Source organism: Mastomys coucha, unplaced genomic scaffold (genome assembly GCF_008632895.1).
Source record: "Mastomys coucha isolate ucsf_1 unplaced genomic scaffold, UCSF_Mcou_1 pScaffold15, whole genome shotgun sequence".
Lineage (NCBI taxonomy): Eukaryota > Metazoa > Chordata > Mammalia > Rodentia > Muridae > Mastomys > Mastomys coucha.
In genome coordinates, this window is record NW_022196897.1 from 57,579,856 (window position 1) to 57,601,911 (window position 22,056).

The window sequence follows — 22,056 nt, forward strand, 5'->3', positions numbered from 1 at the left end:
AAAGTGATATTTGAGTTTTGCTCATTTTTCTTCATATGCTACTACCCAGATCCATCTATTTCTTCAAAAAATAGCATAACCACATTCATTATGGTGGAAGTAAAGTGTACTTTGTGTATACGGTACACCTTTATCTATTCATTGGCTGATAGACATTTAAGCTGATCCTATGCATCCTATCAGTTATGAATACTGTCACTCACTGATAAACCTGGGTATGTAAGTATCTATTACATGATGACATTTTTTATTACTTCAAGTATGTGATCAAGTACTACAAAAACCCCATTTACATAAACCCCAATTACATGGGAGTAAGGATTCAGAAATCCAAGAGCTGAACATTTATCACAGTTTAAAAATAGAGCAACAAATTAAACCCAAAAAGCTTCGAAGAAGGAAGAGGACAAAACCCAGAACTAGTTCATTTAGGTCCTGGCTTCCAAGATGAACAAGAAAAGAAGGAACATGGGTCCAACCATGGACTGACTGTACACAGCACGTGGTCCAGGCCAAAGGCATGAACAAGTTCATCACCCTGAATGGAGCCTCTCTGACCCATCGCCAATGCTTTTGTGTCTATGTGAATGTGAAATGCTGTGTAAAGCTGCCCTTCACAGCAGGAAGGACAGGAATCAAGCATATGAAGCTGGGAAAGACCCTGAGGAGGACCCTGATTTGTATTTGCTGATTCTGCCCCAGGACCCCAGCCAAAGCCCATGTGAAGAACCGAACTGCTTTAAAACTTTCTACATTTCTTGATTTGGAGAAGGAGAAAGTGTACCACACCATACATGTGGAAATCACAGGACAATTTGCAGAAATTGGTTCTTTCCTAGGTCTCAGGGATCAAACTCAGGTGGCTAGGCTTCATGGGTCATGTTGTGGGGCCACCAATAGCTAGACTCTTAAAAATGGAAGAAAAACAATCATCTGGGGAGACAAAACCAGAATGAAATGAAAATTATACTTTTCAACTACACCTAGAACAAAAAAGTCAAACAAAAAAGCAAGGAGAAAGAATGAACAGAGCTCATTGTGTTGACTAATGGCCACTAACAGGCTACTCATGGAAGGGAACAAGACACAGACCACAATTACATGCCACTTCAGGAAAAGACATCACCATATTAAAGATAAAAACATAAGGAACAACTAAAACTTGAATTTTCCTTAAAAAAAAAAAAAAGTAGGGGGTGGGGAGATGAATAAATCCCTAAAAATATGCTTTTGTTTGCCAAAACTGACACAAAAATGAAAACGTTAAAGAAGTCTTAACACATTAACAGAAACTGACACCATTATTCTAAATGTCTCCAGAAAATATCCAGGCCTGGAAGGCTTGATCAATAAACTATCAAAAGTAAAGGAAAATGTAACACTGTTCTTAGACTCCTAGAAATAATGGTAAACACAAAATCATTTCTAAATTCATTTTTATGGAGGAAGTGTTACTATAACACAAAATCTGACAAAGAAATTTATTATATAAAAAGAAAGTTGCAAATCTACTTCATGAATATAGGTTAAAAAAAATCTAATAAAAGCTGGGCAGTGGTGGCGCACGCCTTTAGTCCGAGAACTTGGGAGGCAGAGGCAGGTGGATTTCTGAGTTAGAGGCTAGCCTGGTCTACAGAGTGAGTTCCAGGACAGCCAAGACTACACAGAGAAACCCTGTCTCGAAAAACCAAAAAAAAGAAAAAAAAAAGAAAAAAAATCTAATAAAACTATTCAGCAATTTTCATATAAGTAGTAATAATTTTAAAACTAGGCTGGTGTCAGGAGGCAAGATTGGTTCGATTAAGACCAGTAACAATCTCACATTGTAGGAGTTAATCATGTGAGCAGGTTGAAGAGTGTTGTGAGTTAAGGAAAACATCTCTATCCTGAAAGTACTCAGTGGGAAGACCCACCTCAATATTGGTGGCATCTTCTTAGAGGCTGGGGCCTGGATGAGACACAAGGAAAAAAGGAAAGTATAGTTGTCTCTTGATTCTCTTAGCACACCACACGGACTCCAAGTGCTCCAAGTTCTGAAACCATGAGCCCAAATAAATCTTATTTAGAATGTTGCTCTTTTAGGTATCTATCACAGTGACCAAAAAAAAAAAAAAAAGGAAAACACACTCATATGACCTCATTTAAAACTTAGAAAAAAGTTATTCATCTAAATAGATAAAGAAATGAAAACACTCATTATTTAAACAAGAGCTATTAATTAGGAACACAAAAGAATTTCTTTCAACTATAAGTGACAGATCAAAAATACCAAAACACCAAATTGCAAAATACTAAAAAATTATGAAATATAAGACAATGGGTCCATTATAACACTTCATTGGTCAATGTAGAAAATCTAAAACAACAAAAACTACCAACTGCAGAAGATGAACCAATTACCCTCATCGCCCATATATGCTGACAGAAATGCAAATAAGTTTGAGAGTAAAAGAATTATAAGCAAAATTACTAGTTATCAAGTTAACATAAAATATTAACTGTTTCTGCCTTATCAGCAATAAACCAAAAATAATGTCTAAGAAGACATAATTTATAATCACAGTTAAAGGCATAAAACACCTAAAAGCCTAACAATAATTATGTGATCATTATGGAGAAATTATAAATTATTAACAGAAATGGGATACTGCATATATGATTTGGAATACTCATTATTTTTTAAAATGGTCTATAAATTTAATATGTAATCTCAAATAGGTTGACAGTGTTTTGGTCTGTTTTTACTTTTTTGTAGAATTTTCCAATAACAATTATTGGTTAATTTTGTAGAATTAACCAATAACAATCCTGAAGAAAATCAGAAGTCCATATGAATTTTCTATTGCACACTTATAAGCTACCACAAGGGTCTCTGCTTAGAGTTCATAAATATGAAATCAATGGTAACTTAGGCTATATCTCTGTCAAGCTGCTACAAGAGATGTTACAGGGTGAATGGGAAATATCCCACTAATGTTTATGTGCTCTGACTTCAGCCAAAAGCTATAGTGTCTTAAGCCAACCTGGTGGGAACAGCTGCTGCCAAACGCTTACCAGCACACTCACAGCCGCCTCACCATGACAGACTGTAATCTTCTGAAACCATGCACAAACTCATGTTTCCTCATAAGCTGTTCCTGTCGAATATCCCGGTTACAACAGTATTCTGACAAATATTAAAACAGTACAAAAAGTAATGATTACAGGGGATGGGTATGGTAACCTCTGTTCTTACCCTACTTCTCATAGACAAAACAGACCTCTGCCCTTCCAGAGAGTGGGGCCCAGGGTTGTTGCTCTGTGCTCTGCTATATCTGAAGTAGAATTTCTGCCTTCCTGGTGGGGTTGGTTGAGGAAAACATGCTTCTCATCCATTCAGAATGTAGGCATACCTCAGTTTATAGGCCCAAGGTCCCCATTTTCATGTATCGATTGGAACTGGGGATTAGACGCATCTTCTGTGGTTTATCTGCATTTCTAGTTCATACAGTTGTATCTTCCCGAGTCAGTTTGAGACCAGCCTCAGCTATAAAGGAAGGAAGGACCTGTTTCAAAACTAAACACAGGCAAGGAGGAAAGAAGGGGCTAGCCTTTTCTGACCTCTGTTATTGCATCTCAATCTGTTTCTCTTTTCTGCTTATCATGTCACTTTTTTTTTTTTTTTTTTTTTTTTTTTTTTTTTTTTTTTTTTTTTTTTTTTTTTTTTTTTTTTTTTTTGGTTTTTTGAGACAGGGTTTTTCTGTATAGCCCTGGCTGTCCTGGAACTCACTCTGTAGACCAGGGTGGCCTCAAACTCAGAAATCTGCCTGCCTCTGCCTCCCAAGTGCTGGGATTAAAGGTGTGTACCACCACCGCCCGGCTCATGTCACTTTTTAGAATTCTGCCTATTGCTAGGTAGTGGTGGTGCATGCCTTTAATCCCAGCACTTGAGAGGCAGAGGCAGGTGAATTTCTGAGTTTGAGGCCACCCTGGTCTACAGAGTGAGTTCCAGGACAGTCAGGGCTATACAGAAAAACTCAGTCTCGAAAAACCAAAAGAATTCTACCTATCAAAAAGCAGGCAAGGCTGATTTGGTAACCATCAAGTTTACTATGACACTGCATTAAGACATATGGTTCTCACACAAGAACAAATAAGTCCACAATAATAGCTGCATCCAGACATTTCATGTATAAAACTGACAGCACTTCATAAACCAGCAGGGGACAAATGAAGCTGGTACAACAGGACTGCCTTACAGAAATAAATCCTACGCCTACATCACAGCACACAAAATCAATCAACATAGCTGAAGACAGAGGAATGGGACTTCAGAATCTCAGTAAACCAACTTTCCCCTAAAATGTCATACAACTGTGACAAAATTCTGTTCGATAAGGTGACACGAAAAGGCATCTGTGATGCACTTACTACAAACCACCTCTGCTGCTGTCCTCTTGACTCAGTGAGGTCCTAGACTAGGAAGGTCCCCAGCTCCTGTCTGGTGGTACAGTTCCCCTGTAGGACGGGAACGCTGCTAGCATCTGTTAGCACCATGCCCCCTGGCCAGCTTCAGTCCCAGGCAGGCAAGGACAGAAGAATGGGGCTCCTTTCTCCAACCAACCCCACCAGGAAGGCAGAAATTCTACTTCAGATATAGCAGAGCACAGAGCAACAACCCTGGGCCCCACTCTCTGGCAGGTAAGAGGTTTGTTTTGTCTATGAGAAGTAGGGTAAGAACAGAGGTTACCATACCCATCAGTGCCCTGCTCCTACATGAGTAGTAGTCTTCAGTGCTTCCACTCCTGGCTCACTAAAGATAGGCATAGGCTTGAGGTGGTGATACACAAAACCAGAAGACGCTGAAGTGCCACAGTGGGCAGCCTTGTTTCAAACCAACTGGGGAAGATCATTCCTAAAGGAATTATTAAAAACAATCTTTAGAGAACTTTAGAGAGAAGAGGCAAACTGGCCATTCAATGACAGCTGCAGCAAAATGCAAAACTCAAGAGTAGCTGACAGTTTAGCAAGGGAACTGCAGTAAGTCTCTGGAAAGAAAGGTAGTAAAGAGTCCTCTTGGGGTAAGCCCAGCTATAACATAAAAGCCTGGTAATGCTTAGCTTCAGCCAAAAGGCCTGAGTTTAATTGGATCAGACTGTGGAGCAATTTAAGGCCTAAGATATTGATGAAAAGAGTAATTAGTAGAAACTGACAGCTGAGCAACAAAAAGTAACAGCCAGCAACAAAAGTAACTTAGCTAAAAACCAAATGAAGAGATGGAGAGATGCTCAAGCAGAGAAGGGCCAGCACAGCAGTCATCTCTGTTACCAAGACCACTGCTGCCAAGCCCCGCAACAGATGAGCAAGCAGGTACACAGCAACAGTTCCGGGTCTTAGTTTTCAAAACTCACAGTGGTTAAGTGTCAATAAAATCAGGCATTCAAAGGAAAAGGAAGCTGGGCAGTGGCGGCGCACGCCTTTAATCCCAGCACTTGGGAGGCAGAGGCAGGTGGATTTCTGAGTTCGAGGCCAGCCTGGTCTACAGAGTGAGTTCCAGGACAGCCAAGGCTACACAGAGAAACCCTGCCTTGGGAAAACAAAAAAACAAAAACAAAAACAAAAAAGAAAAAGGAAAATGTCAGTCCTACTCAAAAGTGAGATGACCCAAGAGCCACAATATTCAGAGAAGAAATCATGCTTTAAAGACTTAAAGGAAGGAAGGTTTTATAACATTGCTTCTTCACATAAAAAACAGCAATAAAGAAAAAATTATTTAAAAACTAGAATTCTTAAGTTTAATTACAAAATAACTAGAATTTAAAATTTCTTAGAGTGTAGGCAGTCAGCTGGAGCTGGCAGAGGAATGAGCGTCTATTCCGGCTACACTGAGGGTAACATAAACTGCCATGAAAGAACATGAGTGCCAGTAGAGGTTAATTACATAGAGCACTGCAGAAGCATGACTTCATCACCTTCGTTAAAGAGCAAATGTATACACACACACACACACACACACACACACACACACACACCTGTCAGATCTAGCACATATAAAAACACAGTAAGCCAAGTATGGTGGCCCATGCTTGTAATTCTATCACTTAGGAGATACAGAGGCAGGAAAATCAGCTCAAATTCTTCTTATCTACACCATGAGTTAACACATCCTGAACCACATGCCTCTTATGTGGCATAAACATGAGAACAAACAAAAGTAACATAGGTTCAAACTTCAATTAAGTACAGAATGACACAGAATAAACAATATATTCAAAGAAATGAATATAAGTAAAAATGTTAATAAACTTAGTTTAATAAATAATAAATATATGTATATTCTTTTTATCTTGATCTTGTTTGTTTGTTTTTCGAGACAGGGTTTCTCCACGTAGTCTTGGCTGTCCTAGAACTCACTCTGTAGACCAGGCTGGCCTCCAACTCAGAAATCCACCTGCCTCTGCCTCCCAAGTGCTGGGATCAAAGGCGTGCGCCACCACTGCCCAGCACTCAGGCTATATGAATTATTGTAGCCATACGCATTAAGGTTAATACATATAACAAATATAGGGAGAATGGATACATTTAAAGGTTCTGATACACTACAATATACAATATAAACCCTAGGGTAGCCCATCATGACAGTCAGGGTATGGTGGAGTTCACAGTGGTAAGAGTTTGTGGCTGGAACTCCTCACAAGTTGGCAGACCAGAAAGAAGGAAACGGTATGACCCTAGTTGTGTTAAGGTGACAAAATAACCAGGACAAACACTCTCAACAAACCATATATTCTATAAACAAACATCAACAAATTGAAAAGTACTCAAAGTATACAAAAAATGTTCTACAAGCACAGTAGAATTAAATTAGAAATCAAGTACAGAAAGCACTTTGGGTAATTCAGTCATCTGGAAATTAGCATATTCTTAAATAAACAATGGGTCAAAGGAAATCAGAGAAAACAGAGATGACTAAGAACAAAGAGAGACCATACCCAGAATTTGTTACATGCATCTAATCAATACACTAAAGAAATTTTACAGCTACAAATGGCTACACTAAAAAGAAAACACTTTTTATAAATTTAGAAAAGTCTTCTTAAACACCATAAATTAAAAAAAACAAAACACAAGGCACAAATTGAGGGAAAAGGCTTCATGGTTCAGCAGGTTAAGGACCTTTGCCACCACACCTAATGACCTGATTTAACCAAGGAACCACACAGGTAGAAAAAGAGCCCATCTATTCCCACAAGCTGTCCTCTGATCTTCACAAGTGTGCTGTATGTATGTACACACAAATATTTAAACATACATAATAAATATAAATAAAAATATTTAGTTCTTATATTGAGTGGAAAGGGACAAGAGAGGGGTTGGGAGGACTCCCAATACATGTATGAAACTTTCAAATACATTTTTTAAGAGTTCTCCAAAATATAAGAATACACACAATCAAATGCAGGGCCTGCAACAAACATGCTGGATGAGTGACCTACCACTGAAGTTACATCTCATTCAAATACCCCTTACAAAGAACACAGGGTGGAAGCGTGGTTCCGTGATTAAAGTGGTATGGGACTGGAGCCCCAATCCAGTAACTAACCTGTAATTCTCGTTTTGGAAGACCTTTACAGACAGGGGATTCCCAGAACAAGCTGGCTAGTAAGACCAGATATATTGGAGAGCTCTAGGTTTTATTGAGAAATGTCACAATGGCTAAGGTGGAAGAGGATGATTCCCAACAACTTCAGCCTCCACATACACCCCCATATACACACAAGAATACATGCATGCATGCATGTACACCACACACAATGAAAGCAGAAAAAGAAACCACAATAAAAATGACAAATTTACACTCCATAAAGAGATATCCAAGAGGCCAATAAGCTTTATGAAAAAGTGGCACCCTTCCACATCTAAGAAAATTAAATGTACTGTGAGCAGTAATTATGAGCCAGGGGAGGTTCAGCAATTGCTCTGATGTGAGTTGGGACAATAAGAGGGGTTGTGCATGTGGAGGAAGCAGGTGTATGGGATATCTCTGTATCTCTGCTCAATTTTCTTGTGAATCTCAAACTGCTATAAAAATGAAGTCTGCTTAACAATGAAAGTATTTTAAATGAAAATTAAAACCACAAAGAAATACCACTCTAAATCTCTAAATCCTGATGGATAAATCAAGCTGGCAATCCCAGTTGTTGGTGGGGATGCTGCAATACCGGGAAATAACATATTCATGGGAATGTGAAACAGTGCAACCACTTTAGAAAACTAACAAGATTTTCTAAAGGTAAACACAGTCTATAATCCAGTAACTTTGTTGGTAGGTATATATTAAGCTGGTAGGAATAAATCAATAGTGCATGAAGAGGACAGTATATACACATTCTTAAGAACACTATTAGGAGCTAGACAGTAGTGGTGAATGCCTTTAAAGGAAGCAGAGGCAAACAGATCTTTATGAGTTCGTCTGTTCTACAGAGCTAGTCCCAAAACAGCCAGGGCTACACAGAGAAACACTTGTCTTAAAAAAATAGTGGTGGCGCACGCCTTAAATCGCAGCACTTGGGAGGCAGAGGCAGGCAAACCTCTCTGAGTTCAAGGCCAGCCTGGTCTACAGAGTGAGTTCCAGGACAGCCAGGGCTATAACAGAGAAACCCTGTCTCAAAAAAACAGAAACAAGACCAAAAACAAACAAACAAAAAAAATTGCTTAGAATGTGCATTTTCCCATCAGTACCACAAAAAAAATGAATAAATAAAAACGAACACTACTAATAGCAATCAATTACTCTTAATTATATTAGTATGTATTAACTTACATAATTAAACAATATATTTTATTTTATAACTTTCTATTTATATATTTATATAATAAATATAAATAATTATATACTATACAGAATATACTTGAGAAATTAATGTGAACTAGTATAAGGAATTTACACAGATAAAATCTTGTAAATACGAATGGGAACCAACTAGACTTGAACTGTATATTATGTGAGTTTATTTGTATGAAATTGATACAAAAATGAACTTAACTATATCAGAATGTGAAAAAGGCTGTACCTAGTGGAAGGTGAGCTTTTATGTCTTCTGTGAGTAGCAGTTGCACAGGTCAGGGTCTATAACAGCTCATCGAACATTACTTTGTGAGCATTTCTGTACATAATGCTTTAGCTGAAAGGTAACACACTAAACTTTAAAAACAAAATAAACTGAATTACAATAAGAATATTTGAACCTGGGGGCTGGAGAGATGGCTCAGTAGTTAAGAGCACTGACTGCTCTTCTGAAGGTCCTGAGTTCAAATCCTAGCAACCAACCACATGGTGGCTCACAACCATCCATAATGAGATCTGATGCCCTCTCCTGGTGTGTCTGAAGACAGCTACAGTGTACTTCCATATAATAATAAATAAACCTTTGGGCCAGAGCCAGCAGAGGTCCTAAGTCCAATTCCCAGCAACCACATAATGGCTCACAAACATCTGTACAGCTACAGGGTACTCATATACATAAAATAAATAAATAAATCTTAAAAAAAAAGAATACTTGAGCCTTAGAGACAGATAACTTTTAAGGACTTAAATACTTTAAAATGTCACAAAGAAAAATTGAAGCTGAATTCAATAAAGGTGGAAAACATAAAAGTATGTAAAAGGAAAAACCTGAAGGAACTGTTTCTATCTGATGTAGCAAGGGGGTGACATCAATACTATTTATTCTAATGTTTGAGATACAGATGTTAAGAAAAACTGATAATAGGATTTTGATAGAAATATCAATTAAACCCAATCTCAATAGTGATTAAGATCTACCATCTGAAACAAGATAACATTTAGCAGCAGTTAAATTTCCCTTCTCTAGAGGGCATTTTGTTCAGACTTCTGATTCCTCCCCACTCTGTTTTAAAGAAGTGAACTTGCCTTATTGGAAAGGTGCTGTGCCTCCTCAATCCCCAGCTATCTGAACTGGATTGTAAACACTAGCCAGCCCCACATCCTACTCATCTTTTGCTTAGGTTTATTTTGAGCAACCATTATTACATATTAATTGTTTAAAATAGAAGTCAACATTGGTAACTCACAGATTATCAACCCCACCTTTGCAAGTCAGTCATCTTTATTAGATGCACCCATGTTCCTCAAGGACAGGACTGACTCGGATGTATCTTTATTTCTCAGAACTAGGCTCCAATGTGAAAACTACTCGTTAATAAACTATACACACACACACACACACACACACACACACATATGTTACTTCAGATAAAACTGCTTGTTACACAAGCCTAACAACCTATGTTCAAGCTCTGAAACCTACATAAAAAGTCAGATTCAATGTTACATATCTGTAAAGTCAGGATTACGGGAGTCAGTGACAGAAGTGCCCAGAAGCTCAGGGGCCAACTAACCTGGAGTTCACTGAGCATTTGCACAAGAAACAAGAGAGACCCTCCTTTGACAAGATGGAAAGTTGTTCTCCCCTCCCTCCCTCCCTCCCTCCCTGGCTCTTGCCCGCTCTCCCTCTCCCTCTCCCCCTCCCCCCATCCCTCTCTCCCCACAACTCTCCAGGATTTTCTGATCTCTGTGCAGTATGAAATCTGCAGGATTCACACAAACCAGCTTGGTCACAGAGGCCAGATGAGAGAGGAAAAAGGGCAAGTGAATTAGAATTAATACAAGTATACAAGATGTCTGATTTAAAAAAGAGAAACAAAAACGTGTAGAGATACTGGGTTCAAGTATTTTCACGTCTAATTCTAATCTACTTTAAAGTGTCGATTCTGGGAGAATACTTACCTATATATACGTAGTAAAAGGCGCAGAGTTAATTCCACACACACACACAAACACACAAAATTTTTAAAAGAAAAAAATCAACATTCATATCAACAGTATAATATTATACCCAAGGTGACATAGGTAAGAACTGTTAGGAAAACACAAACCCAGATTCATATACCTAACCGTGCCATACCATCTACAAAACTAGGATCTAATACACAGCAAGCTTCTGGTGGTACATGTATAAATAAAAGAGACAGCACAAAGCCAGGCAGTGGTGGCACACATCTTTAGTCCCAGCTCTCTGGAGGCAGAGGCAGGTGGATCTCAGAGTTCTAGGACAGCTTTGTCTACAGAGTGAATTCCAGGACAGCTAGAGCCAAACAGAGAAACCCTATCTCAAAAAACCAAAGGGGAGGGAAAGGGGAAGAGGGAGGGAGGGGGGAGAGAGGGTAAGGGAGAGGGAAAGCGAAATCAAAGTCCTCCTTATGCCTTAAGGGTTACTACTCTAGAGCTTAGTAGTAATGAATGGCATAACTATGTTTCAAATGTGATCAATTCTTACACCATTAAAAAGTAAAAAGGACTACAGACTAGGCATTGTTGATACATATCTATAATCCCAATACTTTGGAGTCTGAGGCATGAGGACCATGAACTTGAGGCCAGACAGGACTACTAAGCAATACCCTCCCTAGAGGCAAGGAAGGAAATCTATAGATTAAATTATGAATCTAAAGTAGGGGGGCTGGTGAGACGGCTCAGCGGGTAAGAGCACTGACTGCTCTTCCAAAGGTCCTGAGTTCAAATCCCAACAACCTCATGGTGGCTCACAACTACCCGTAATGAGACCTGACACCCTCTTCTGGTATGTCTGAAGTCAGCTACAGTGTGCTTATTTTTAATAATAAATAAATCTTGGGGGCGGAGTGAGCAGGGCTGACCAGAGCAAGCAGCAGTCCAAAAGTCAATTCCCAACAACCAGGTGAAGGCTTACAACTATCTGTACAGCTACAGTGTGTATTCATATACATGAAATAAATAAATAAATGTTAAAAAAAAAAAGGGCAATCTACAGTAAGTGCTAAAAGATTAATGGGTACCCAGATTCAACACAAAGTATACTTTAAAAACCATTATCTTATATTAACTTTCTAAATGAAAATACTTTTTACTCATAGTACCAATGTTCATAAAGTAGATATAGTCCTACAGCACTTATTACAGGGTATGTACTAAGAAATGTATTCCTTGGGCCATTGAGTCCCATACAAACATCAGAGCAGTTACATGGACAAAGAAGACTAGGCAACACAATCTTAAGGGCACTTGTCCTAGACCAACTCATTATGTGGTGCACAGTTATGATGCTGTCAAGTAGGAATACTGGAAAGATGGAAAGGGGCTGACAGTTTGCATTGTGTTGCCATTTATTAGCCTTTAAATTGTAAAATTGAGTCTAAAACAGTAAGAAATACCTGAAGCAACTCTAATAACAAAGCACTAATAAGCTGGATTATATACTTATACAGTATTAAATGGGCAACTCTGGTTAAGTGCAAGGTATACGTGTTAATACTACTTAAGCCTGGTATTCTGGAATGCACTAAACCCTACCCTAGCTTATAAACTAAGGTCCATCTTCTACACTGCTGGTACAGGAGCAAAAAGACAGAAAACAAAAACAGCCATTCCTATATCTTGCTTCCTAGGCCCTTAAGAGGGTTAAGGAATTGGCAATTCAAATAGAGCAGTAACCAAAATTTGACACATGGACATCACACAGAAAAGCTGTCTTTCATTTGTGGTTGCTAAGCTACAAGTAAATGCTTGGGATTCCAGAAGCAAGAAGCTAGAAAAATCCAGAAATGAAAACTAAGAGACCCACAGATAATATCTGAGATCTTGGATCTAGATGCTTCCACATTTCTCCACACAATTCCCAGTTGTATGAATAAGGATGTTACATTGTGAACACAAGTAACTAAAATAATCATGACTACGCTGGGAACGTGGCATATGCCTATAATCACAGTGCTTAAATGCTAAAGCACAAAGGATCTCAAAATCAAAACCAGCCTTTAAAACCAAACAAAAACTACACGGCATACATACACCTTTAATTCTAGAGCTCTGGAGGCAGAGGCAGGCAGACCTCTGAGATCAAGGCCAGAGGCGTCTGTGTAGCAAATTCCAAGCTAGTCAAGAGCTACATGGTGAGACCCTGTCTCAAAACAAACCACTAAAAAGCTTAACAACTAACACACTAGCTTGGGAAGAACAGTGCATCTATTAAAAGAAGTAGCACTGTCAGACAAACACTAAGACCATGTACTTCAGTGTAGTCCAGACTGAGCCTTTGCTGTATGCTAGGACATTCCTTCATTTCTCTGAACCTCTGTACAAATCTCCTCATCTCTAAACAGGGATATTAACAGTACTCAGCTCTTATGGCTGTCAGAAGTAAATGAGCTATGACTCACCAAGAGCCCAGAATACTGAGAAGCATTAATACCTTTAAGTAAATTAAGTCATTTTTAAAAGTATACAAACTTGACTAATTACAGTGATGTTTGCCAAAACACTTTTTTACAGGAAAAAAAAAAAGGTATTTTAAGGGATAAACACTATTCATGAAAACAAAACAAAACAAGACAGCCCACATGCCTTTGGTCTCCTAAGACAGGATGGTTATTATTAGCTTCACACAAGCCTCTCCGACCTTCCCCAGTGGCACTACATTTATCATCAAAAGGGAAGTACACACACTGTGAATAGGAAACCATGAAATTGCAGTTAATACCAGCACTTTTCAGACAAGGCTTCAGAATTTAAAGGCTACAGAATTTAAGCTTGGTGTTCTCTCCAACTAATTAGTTTCTAAGGAAAGATACAGATTTATACACAGAAATCTGTATATAACCACATAAGATAAAAAGAAACAAACATTACACATCATTTAAGAAAACTATTTGGCCTTGTAATGAATCTGATGAATAGAACATTTCTTTTAAGTACAAGAATAATTTGCCGTCTTGAAAGTTACCAAATATAAGACCTAATGATAAAGCTGCATTGGGAAGACTGAACTCAAAAGTAGCCTATCACCTGGATTAAAAAAATACTGCACAGATGGCCTGCATGTCAAGCTTTTCTCTGCCCATACTGAATATTAATAAAAGTTAAAGATCTGCCACAAAGCATTACAGCTGTGTCCAGACCCTCAGCACCAGATAACACAGTTTTACAAGGGGGTTGTTCCTCTTCCCTTTACAAGGAAAATGCTTTGTTCAAATGCTCATCTGCTACAGCCAGAGAGGGTTATAAGGTCAAAAATTAAGATAAATTGAACTACAAATTAGATTATCAAACATAAAGAGATTTTTCCATTAATATATGTCTAACATTTTCCATGAGTGTTCTAAATGTATCTTTTTTTAAAAAAATTGCATGTACAATTAGCACAGTTGGTCTGGCTTTCTAAGCCAAGGGGAGGTTGATTTTATCTTCATGCATGTATAAAAGTCATGCCAAAAAAATTAACAAAAGTTTACTTGTAAACTGAGTGAATCTTAAAAAGACAGCTTTACAGTGAAAAAATAGGAAAGGGGAAGGAACCCATGAAATTACTCAAAACCAAATTTCCACCTTTTAGGCACTTTATTAGTGACGACCCCAAGCCTCACTGCCATCCCAGCCTGTCACTGATTAACAGGTCAGTCTGGGCACGCACCTTTGCTTTTCTGCTTCAGTGTTCTTACCTGTAAATGAGAATAACTGAACAGAACTCTGGATTATGAGACTAAATGAATTAGTATACGCAGACTCGAAATCTAATTATTTTATTATTATTCATGCCACCCTCTAGCCTAGAACCAAACCTAGGGTACATACAGGTTGAGATATACTCCAGAAATACTTTCTGAGGAGCAACCACTCACTCTCTTCCTTACGTATTTACTTACGTAACTTTTAGCATATTTGAAAGTGTTTTGATATATAAATCATTTTTTTAAAAGAAGACTATCTAACATACTCCTTGCAGTGCTCATAAACTTAAATAGTAAGGACTTGTTAATAACAATACCCCTCCCTACCTTGTACAAGCTAAGGCTCGCACTACATGGCCAGGCCATGAACTCTCATCCCACTACTTCATCCTTCCAAGAATTTTGTTTTTACTTGATAGGGACCCACTATATAGCCTAGTGGTGTGACTGCATGTGTATATTACAGTTGTTCTTTACTAGAATTTTTGAGTTGGAATAGACATATCAATATCAATGCCTCTAATTACCCTTGATTGTGAACAATTCCAGATATATTTTATACTTAAAATACTGTTGCAAAGTGTAAGAGAAAAACCACAAACCTAAAAGTAAGAAATCTGAATTTTGGTCTCAACTCTGTTACAGTGAAAGCCTAGGCAAATTTTCTGTATACCCTCAACTGAAAAATGAAAGATATGTACTAGATTGCTTCCTCAGTACTTTGCAGCTCTGTGATCCTCATTTTATGAAACTGAAGCACAGAGATAAGCAAACAGTCCAGGTCACACAGGAAATTAACAGCACATAAGAGACTATCACCAGCCACCTCATATATACCACACTGCTTCTCCCTCTCAACACTATTACTTCAGCCTGGGAAGGTACATACAGGCAACTCAGTTCAAAGCTCATCCTTTGCTACACAGCTGCTTTGGGCCAGAATGGGCTACCTGAGACCCTGTCTCAAAACAAACAAAAAGTTAAAAATGAACAAACATAAAAATACACCACTACTCTACATTTTTATGTTATAAATCTAAAGTATTTATTTAATGAATCATGTATTTTAAAAATGGACTTTAAATGAAGTCTCAAGCTGGAGGTGTAACTATATTTACTAAATTCACCTCAGCAAAGTTAGGAGAGGGGCTGAAGAGATGGCTCATAGGTTAACAGAACTTGTTATGCAGTTGGGACTAGAGTTTAGCTCCTAGGACCCACATAAAAAGCCAGTAATTGTAACTGACAAATTGGCCTCTGTACACGTGTACACACCTGCCCACCACCTCTTCAATGAGCAAACATTCACACAGACAATCACACATACAAATAAATTTTTTAAAAATGAGCTGGACAGTAGTGGCACATGCCTTTAATCCAAGCACTTGGGAGGCAGAGGTAGGCGGATTTCTGAGTTCAAGGCCAGCCTGGTCTACAAAGTGAGTTTCAGGACAGCCAGGGATACATAGAGAAGCCCTGTCTTGAAAAAAAAAAAAAGCGGGGCGGTGGTGGTGCACACCTTTAATCCCAGAACTTGGGAGGCAGAGGCAGGTGGATTTCTGAGTTCGAGGCCGGCCTGGCCTACAGAGTGAGTTCTAGGACAGCCAAGGCTACACAGAGAAACCCTGTCTCGGGGAAAAAAAAAAAAAAAAAAAAAAAAAAAAAAAAAACCCAAAACATACAGAAGAGATTATATTCCATATAAAATTAAAAATGAATTGTTGTAAGTAATATTACAAGTGCAACACTCAATACAAAATTAAAATTCTTGATTTTATCTTATATCCAGGTTTGTATTTAATGTACATTGTTTAATTCAAGAAAGATTAATTTAAACATTTTCCTCCATGTTTCCTCATTTCTAACTATATCTTCAAAAACATTAAACAGCTTAAGCATATTACTTCCAAAATCATATAAGCTATTACAAACAAAAGGCTAGACTATATTGATAATTTCTCTTTCAAAATTGAAAACTGGCCCCCCAAAGTATTCTAAAATCCAGTGCTCAGTGTATTCTACTCTACTAAACTGTCCCACTAGCAGTACTCAGTTCTCTAAATGTCTTCAAAGCTTATTATATTTTAGCAACATTTCAACAAGACTGATCCTGTTGACTCCAGAAAATCCTCAGAGGAAAATCACAACAAAATGTAGAAGAATAAAACCAACAGTAGTGTCATATTACTGACTTGAGACCATCTGAAACATTCAGAATATGAGTACAGTTTAACTATTATAATTAGGGATTCTTAAAGAAAAGATGCCAGAAAGTTACTATTTTTAAAGTCCAAGAGCACCCAATCTAAGAGTCTACATTCCCCCACAAAAATGTCTCTGTAGCCTGCATTCTTCAGAGTTAAATACTTCTTCCCACTGTTGGGCATGCTTGGCAGCTTAGAACATGGTTCTTATGTTCAAAATTTACACTAACTTTTTTCACCTTGCTGAATTAGCTCTGCTCTTTCTTAGACTAGGCGAATGAATCTACTTTCTGTTAATGTTTTTTAAATGTATGTCTCCCAAGTGTCTCCTGCTCTTCAGTCTTCACTAGGCTGAATATATATGGCCCACTGACTTTCTGGGGAGTACTTTTGGAGTTCAGACTATTTCCTCATTACCAGTAACCTTTTAGAAAATTCTGCCACTTGTAGTTGTTGGTGTCATATCAGTAACAGTCATTCTGAAAAGGCTAAGTACTTCATACATCTCAATCAAAACATATCACAACAGATACAAAGCAGAAGCAAAATCCAGCTGTTCTTCCAATAAGCCAAAAAAAAAATCATATGTAAAAATATAAAATACCACTAATTAAACTTTTTTATTTTAGAATGTATTTATTTATTTATTTATTTATTTTTACAAAATTTTACTTAACATGTAACTGGCTTGTTATATTTAAAATTAAAACTTTTGAAACTCTTAGTTTTAATATAGTCAGCATTAATAAATAACACATAAAAGTGATCTTTTTGGGGATCCTTAGTAATGTTAAGTAGAATAAAGGAGTGTTAAAACCAAAAAGCTTATAAGAGCATAGCATCTCTCAGATTTCCAGACCTCTATGCTAGGTTATCTTTTCTCTTGCTCTGCTAATATATACTGATTCTTAAGCTAGAACCCTAAAAAGATGCACAACCCTGTCATCCTCTAGCTAGTGATTTCAAGGAACTGCAAGCCCACATCTTATTCCATTCATTTATTTATTTATTTATTTATTTATTTATTACTTATTTTAGTTTATTCGAGAAAGGGTTTCTCTGCGTAGCCCTGGCTGTCCTGGAGCTCACTCTGTAGACTAGGCTGGCCTCGAACTCAGAAATCTGCCTGCCTCTGCCTCCCAAGTGCTGGGATCAAAGGTATGTGCTGCCACCACCGACCGGCCACATCTCATTCTTAACATCTCCCTATACTAAGGACCACAGTCTTCAAACACAGAAGCTTGTCTGAAACCAGCAACTTAGCTGCTCTGTGATACTGTCCATCACTAGTACTTTCATTATTCACAGAAAAGTTACTCATAATTAGCAAGACTGAGGAGAAAAGGATAATTTTGAATAATCAATCACTTGATTTTAACAATAATGAATTCAGAAAGTAACCATACGTTGTCTTTTACAAAGAATAAAACTAAAATATGCTCATTTAGCTGGCAAGACTAGGTTAACTAGATTTCAACAGATCTTTCCTTGAAATGTGTCCCCACCACCACCTTTTTCTTTTGTTGTCCTCCTTTGAGGCAGGGTCTCTCTATGCAGCCCTGGCTGTCCTGGAACTCACTATGTAGACTAACAAAGAGTTCTGCCTCTACCACCAGCATGCTGGGATTAAAAGATGTATGCCACCATGCCCAACTGAAATCTTAAATTTCCTAACTCTCCACCCTTAATAACAGTATTATAGGCAACAAAATGGGTTGGAGATTATAGGTTCAAGAGATCCAACAGAAACCCTGCTGAGCACTTGTGAGAAATCTTCCAAATGAATAAAACAAAACAAAAACCAAAAAAATTCTGGACTCAGAGCAAAGAAAACAGCCCATCCACATGTATCTTAAAAATTCTGAAGATTAGTGCACACCTTTAACGTCTTTCAAAGTTTAATTTGCTTAAAAAATGTTCACCAAGGGCTCAAGATATGGTTGGCATATCCTTGCTGCTCTAGCAGAGCATTCACATGACAATTTACAACCTTCTGTTTAATACCAGTTTCAGGGGACCCAAACCCCTCTTCTGAGCTCCTCAGCACTAGGCATGTGTATGGTATATACATAAATGCAGACAAAACACTCATATACATGAAATAAAAATTTTAAAAATAAATGACAAAAGAGTTCACAAACATACATGTATCTAAACGTCTTTTGAACTTAACTTTTTTTCTGTGATTGCAAGTTAATTTGGTTCAGGTTTTCAAGAAACAAAGCTTAGACTCTATCAAGATAGAGTCACTCAAAGTTTCCAATCAAGTTCCATCAGCATTTTTTATGTTTCTTACTAGTCTTCCCATGAAGTCAAAAGGTTCTTAAACTTAATCAGTTTATGCAGTATATTAACATATATACCTGCAAAAAGTACTAAGCACCTGTAACAAAAACTGGGACTCCACTCAATGATAAACATCTCCATTTTGATCCTTGGGGGCTTCCAATAGATAATTCCTGTAGGCAAGAGTAAAATTTAAGAATATGGTGCCAAGCCTCAAAATGAATGGGGGTGGAGGGCAGTTAACAGTTTTAATTTACATGGTTAGTAAAAAAGAAATTACCTAATTATTATGAGGGCTGGGGTGTATGTAGCCTGTAGTGCAGCACTGGCCCACTTTATTTAAGGTTCAAAGGGGAAGGAGAAAAGGAAACTTTTGTGTCAAGTGTAACTCACAAAACCATATCCCCTGATTTCCAGTATTAACTAAGACTCACTATTTTAGGTTAACAACAAAAAACAAAACCCATTAAAAAAAAAAAAAAACTGCTGAGGGAGGGGAACAGGATGCCTGGTTATTTGAAAGTTTGAATTAAATTATTCCAAGCACTCAGAATGTTTCATCACCAGGAAGGGTGCAGAACGGCACACCTCAGATGGTAAGTTCAGCTAGGGCTAACCTTCCTTAGAAACTCCATCTGAATTTGGTAGCTGCCAAATTCCCAGGCCTGATAACAGAAGTCAACTGTTAGACCAACACCATGCACTCAGCAGATTATCACATACGGGTACTGGTTCATAGTAATGGCTTAACAGACGCTTGAGAAATCAATGCACAATTATTTTTCCAAAGGTATAGTACTCTAGAAACCAAGATAGTCTTTCAAAACTACACTATCATTAGGCACGGTAATAAAACTACAAAGTGGAAACAAGCTACAAGCACCAACTGCCCTATTTAAGACACACACTTTAAATTTTAAACTTACAAATTTTCAAGTTTATACATGTACATAAATATAAATTTTCAAGTACAGAAGGAAAAACTCAGATTATTAATTTAAGTCATTCAATAAATAAGCTCTTCTATTAATGAAAAATCAGCATCAGGATGAGATGAAAGGGGAAAATGTCTGTCAACGTATTCGGCATGTTTAATGGATGCCATAAATCAAATCTTCCCATGAATTTTCTAGAGCATATTCACGTCAATCTTTGAGCCTATTGTCACTTTCACACATGCTCACGGGAACAAAATGACAAAGAATGCTATGCCTCAACCACTGGATCCGGGCAGGAAACATTTGATTAGCAATTACCAAGGCTATGGATAATAAATACAGACTTATTTTCAAAATACAATAATCCTAACGACTCATAAACCGAAGCTCTGAATCTCTTCACAAGATTTACTAGACTGCTGGACTTTCAAACGTTTTCTTCTTCTTTTTTTAAAGGTGCTGATAATCTCCTTGTGCGAGACAACCGGGAGCGAACAACCCATTTACCGATTGCTAACGAATACGACTCCGAATTTTCCAGACAAAAGCGCGTTAAAAAAAGATCCGATGCAAATTTATTCTTCCCTGGTAAAGGAGTGTTCTCCCAAATTCCATTTTATGGAGCATACTTAAAGTTAAATGCAGCAAGTTCATTTTTTTTAGTCAAAAGCCCTAGGTGCCTTACTAGCTGTGTGACTGCTACATCTGGTGGCAGAACACTTGCATGCAAGGAGCCAGAAAACTTAGAAAACAATTGTAACCGATCTCAGTGCGTGTTCTGCAGGAGCCTTTAAAGCAGGAATTTCCACAAAACCCCACCACCCCCTGGCAGAAAGGAACACGAGCCCACTTGCACCCACGAGCATAACGTACAAACACACACGCAGGAGCCGATGGCGAAGGAAGGAAAGTTGCAACCATCTGGAGGGGTGGCACGAGCAGCCTTGCCCACGAGTCGGGGCTGCCGTTGGGATCGCTCTAGGGGCCGCGCTGGGGATCCGAGTCGGATCCGAGGCAGCCCGGAGCATGCCGGAGGCAGGCGAGGGGCAATCCTACCGGTCCCGGCGGCCCGGCTTGAGGCGCGGGGACCGCCTCTATGGGAGGAGTGCGGGCTAGGGGAGGGGGCTCGCGCGCCAAGGCTGCACCGCGAGGGCAAACCCACCCGAGCCCCGAGGCCGGGAGGCTCAGGGAGCAAGGGCAGGCCTCCCGCCCGTGAACCGCCACCCCCCACCCTTCCAACCCAGCCCGGGGTCCGCGCGGGTCGACGGAGCCCGCGGGAGGGCGCGGCGGCGCTTACCTTCCCTGGGCCTCCCGGATGGCGGCGTGTGATTCAGCAGGGACCTGGCCGCCGCCGCCGAGCCCGGGGTTGGAGACGTGGAGAGCCGGGACCAAGATGGCGGCCCCTCCAAACTTCCACTGCTACTTTGGACACTCATCAAGCTACTTTCTGGGAGCCCGACTCCCCCCCTGCGACGGCGGCGGCGGCACCGGCACCCGCCTCCGTCATGGCGGGGGCCGCGCTGAGGGCGAGCGCGGGCGCGAGGGCTGGTAGGGGAGCGCCGCGCCGCCGAGGGAGCGCGCCGGGCGGAGGGCGGGCGGGGAGGGCAGCGCCGAGGGGAGGCAAGGGGCCGGGGCCGCAGGGCCGGGGCCGGAGCGCAGGCGGAGCGCGGACCGCGCCGACCGAGGCCACTTCCGCGGGCGGAACCCGCCGGCACCTCTGCAGTGCGTCGGGCTCCGGCGTCGCCCGGGCGGTGGCGGGCGGTGGGTGGCGGCTGAGGCGGCGGGGTAACCTCTGCATCAGTTACGGGCGGCGGCAGTGGCGGCGGCGGCGGCGGCGGCGGCGTCACGCGCCGCCAAAGCAAACACTATCGCGAGGCTCCTGCGCCTCCGGTAGCGGCGGCGGCGGCGGCCGCGGGGCCGGCGGGGGGCAGGGGGAGGGCCCTGCCCGGGCGGGGCGGGGCGGGGGCGGGGAGGGCGCGAGCGCGCAGGGAGGCGCGGGGCCCGCGGCGCGGGGCGGCGAGTCGCGTGCGCGGGGCCGGCCGGAGGGAGGCGCGCCCCCGCTGCCACCTGCCTCCCACCCCCCC

General features: G+C 40.1%; 1 protein-coding gene across 1 annotated transcript in view; it reads right to left on the reverse strand.

The window, feature by feature from the left end:
* The window catches only part of Tlk1 (tousled like kinase 1), a 110,923-nt gene extending 89,010 nt beyond the window's left edge, over positions 1-21,913 (reverse strand). The window contains exon 1 of the mRNA XM_031373203.1: positions 21,270-21,913. Within this exon, the coding sequence (XP_031229063.1) occupies positions 21,270-21,408 (139 nt within the window). The 5' untranslated portion in view covers positions 21,409-21,913. The remainder of the gene's footprint in view (positions 1-21,269) is intronic.
* Between the last annotated feature and the right edge of the window lie 143 nt (positions 21,914-22,056).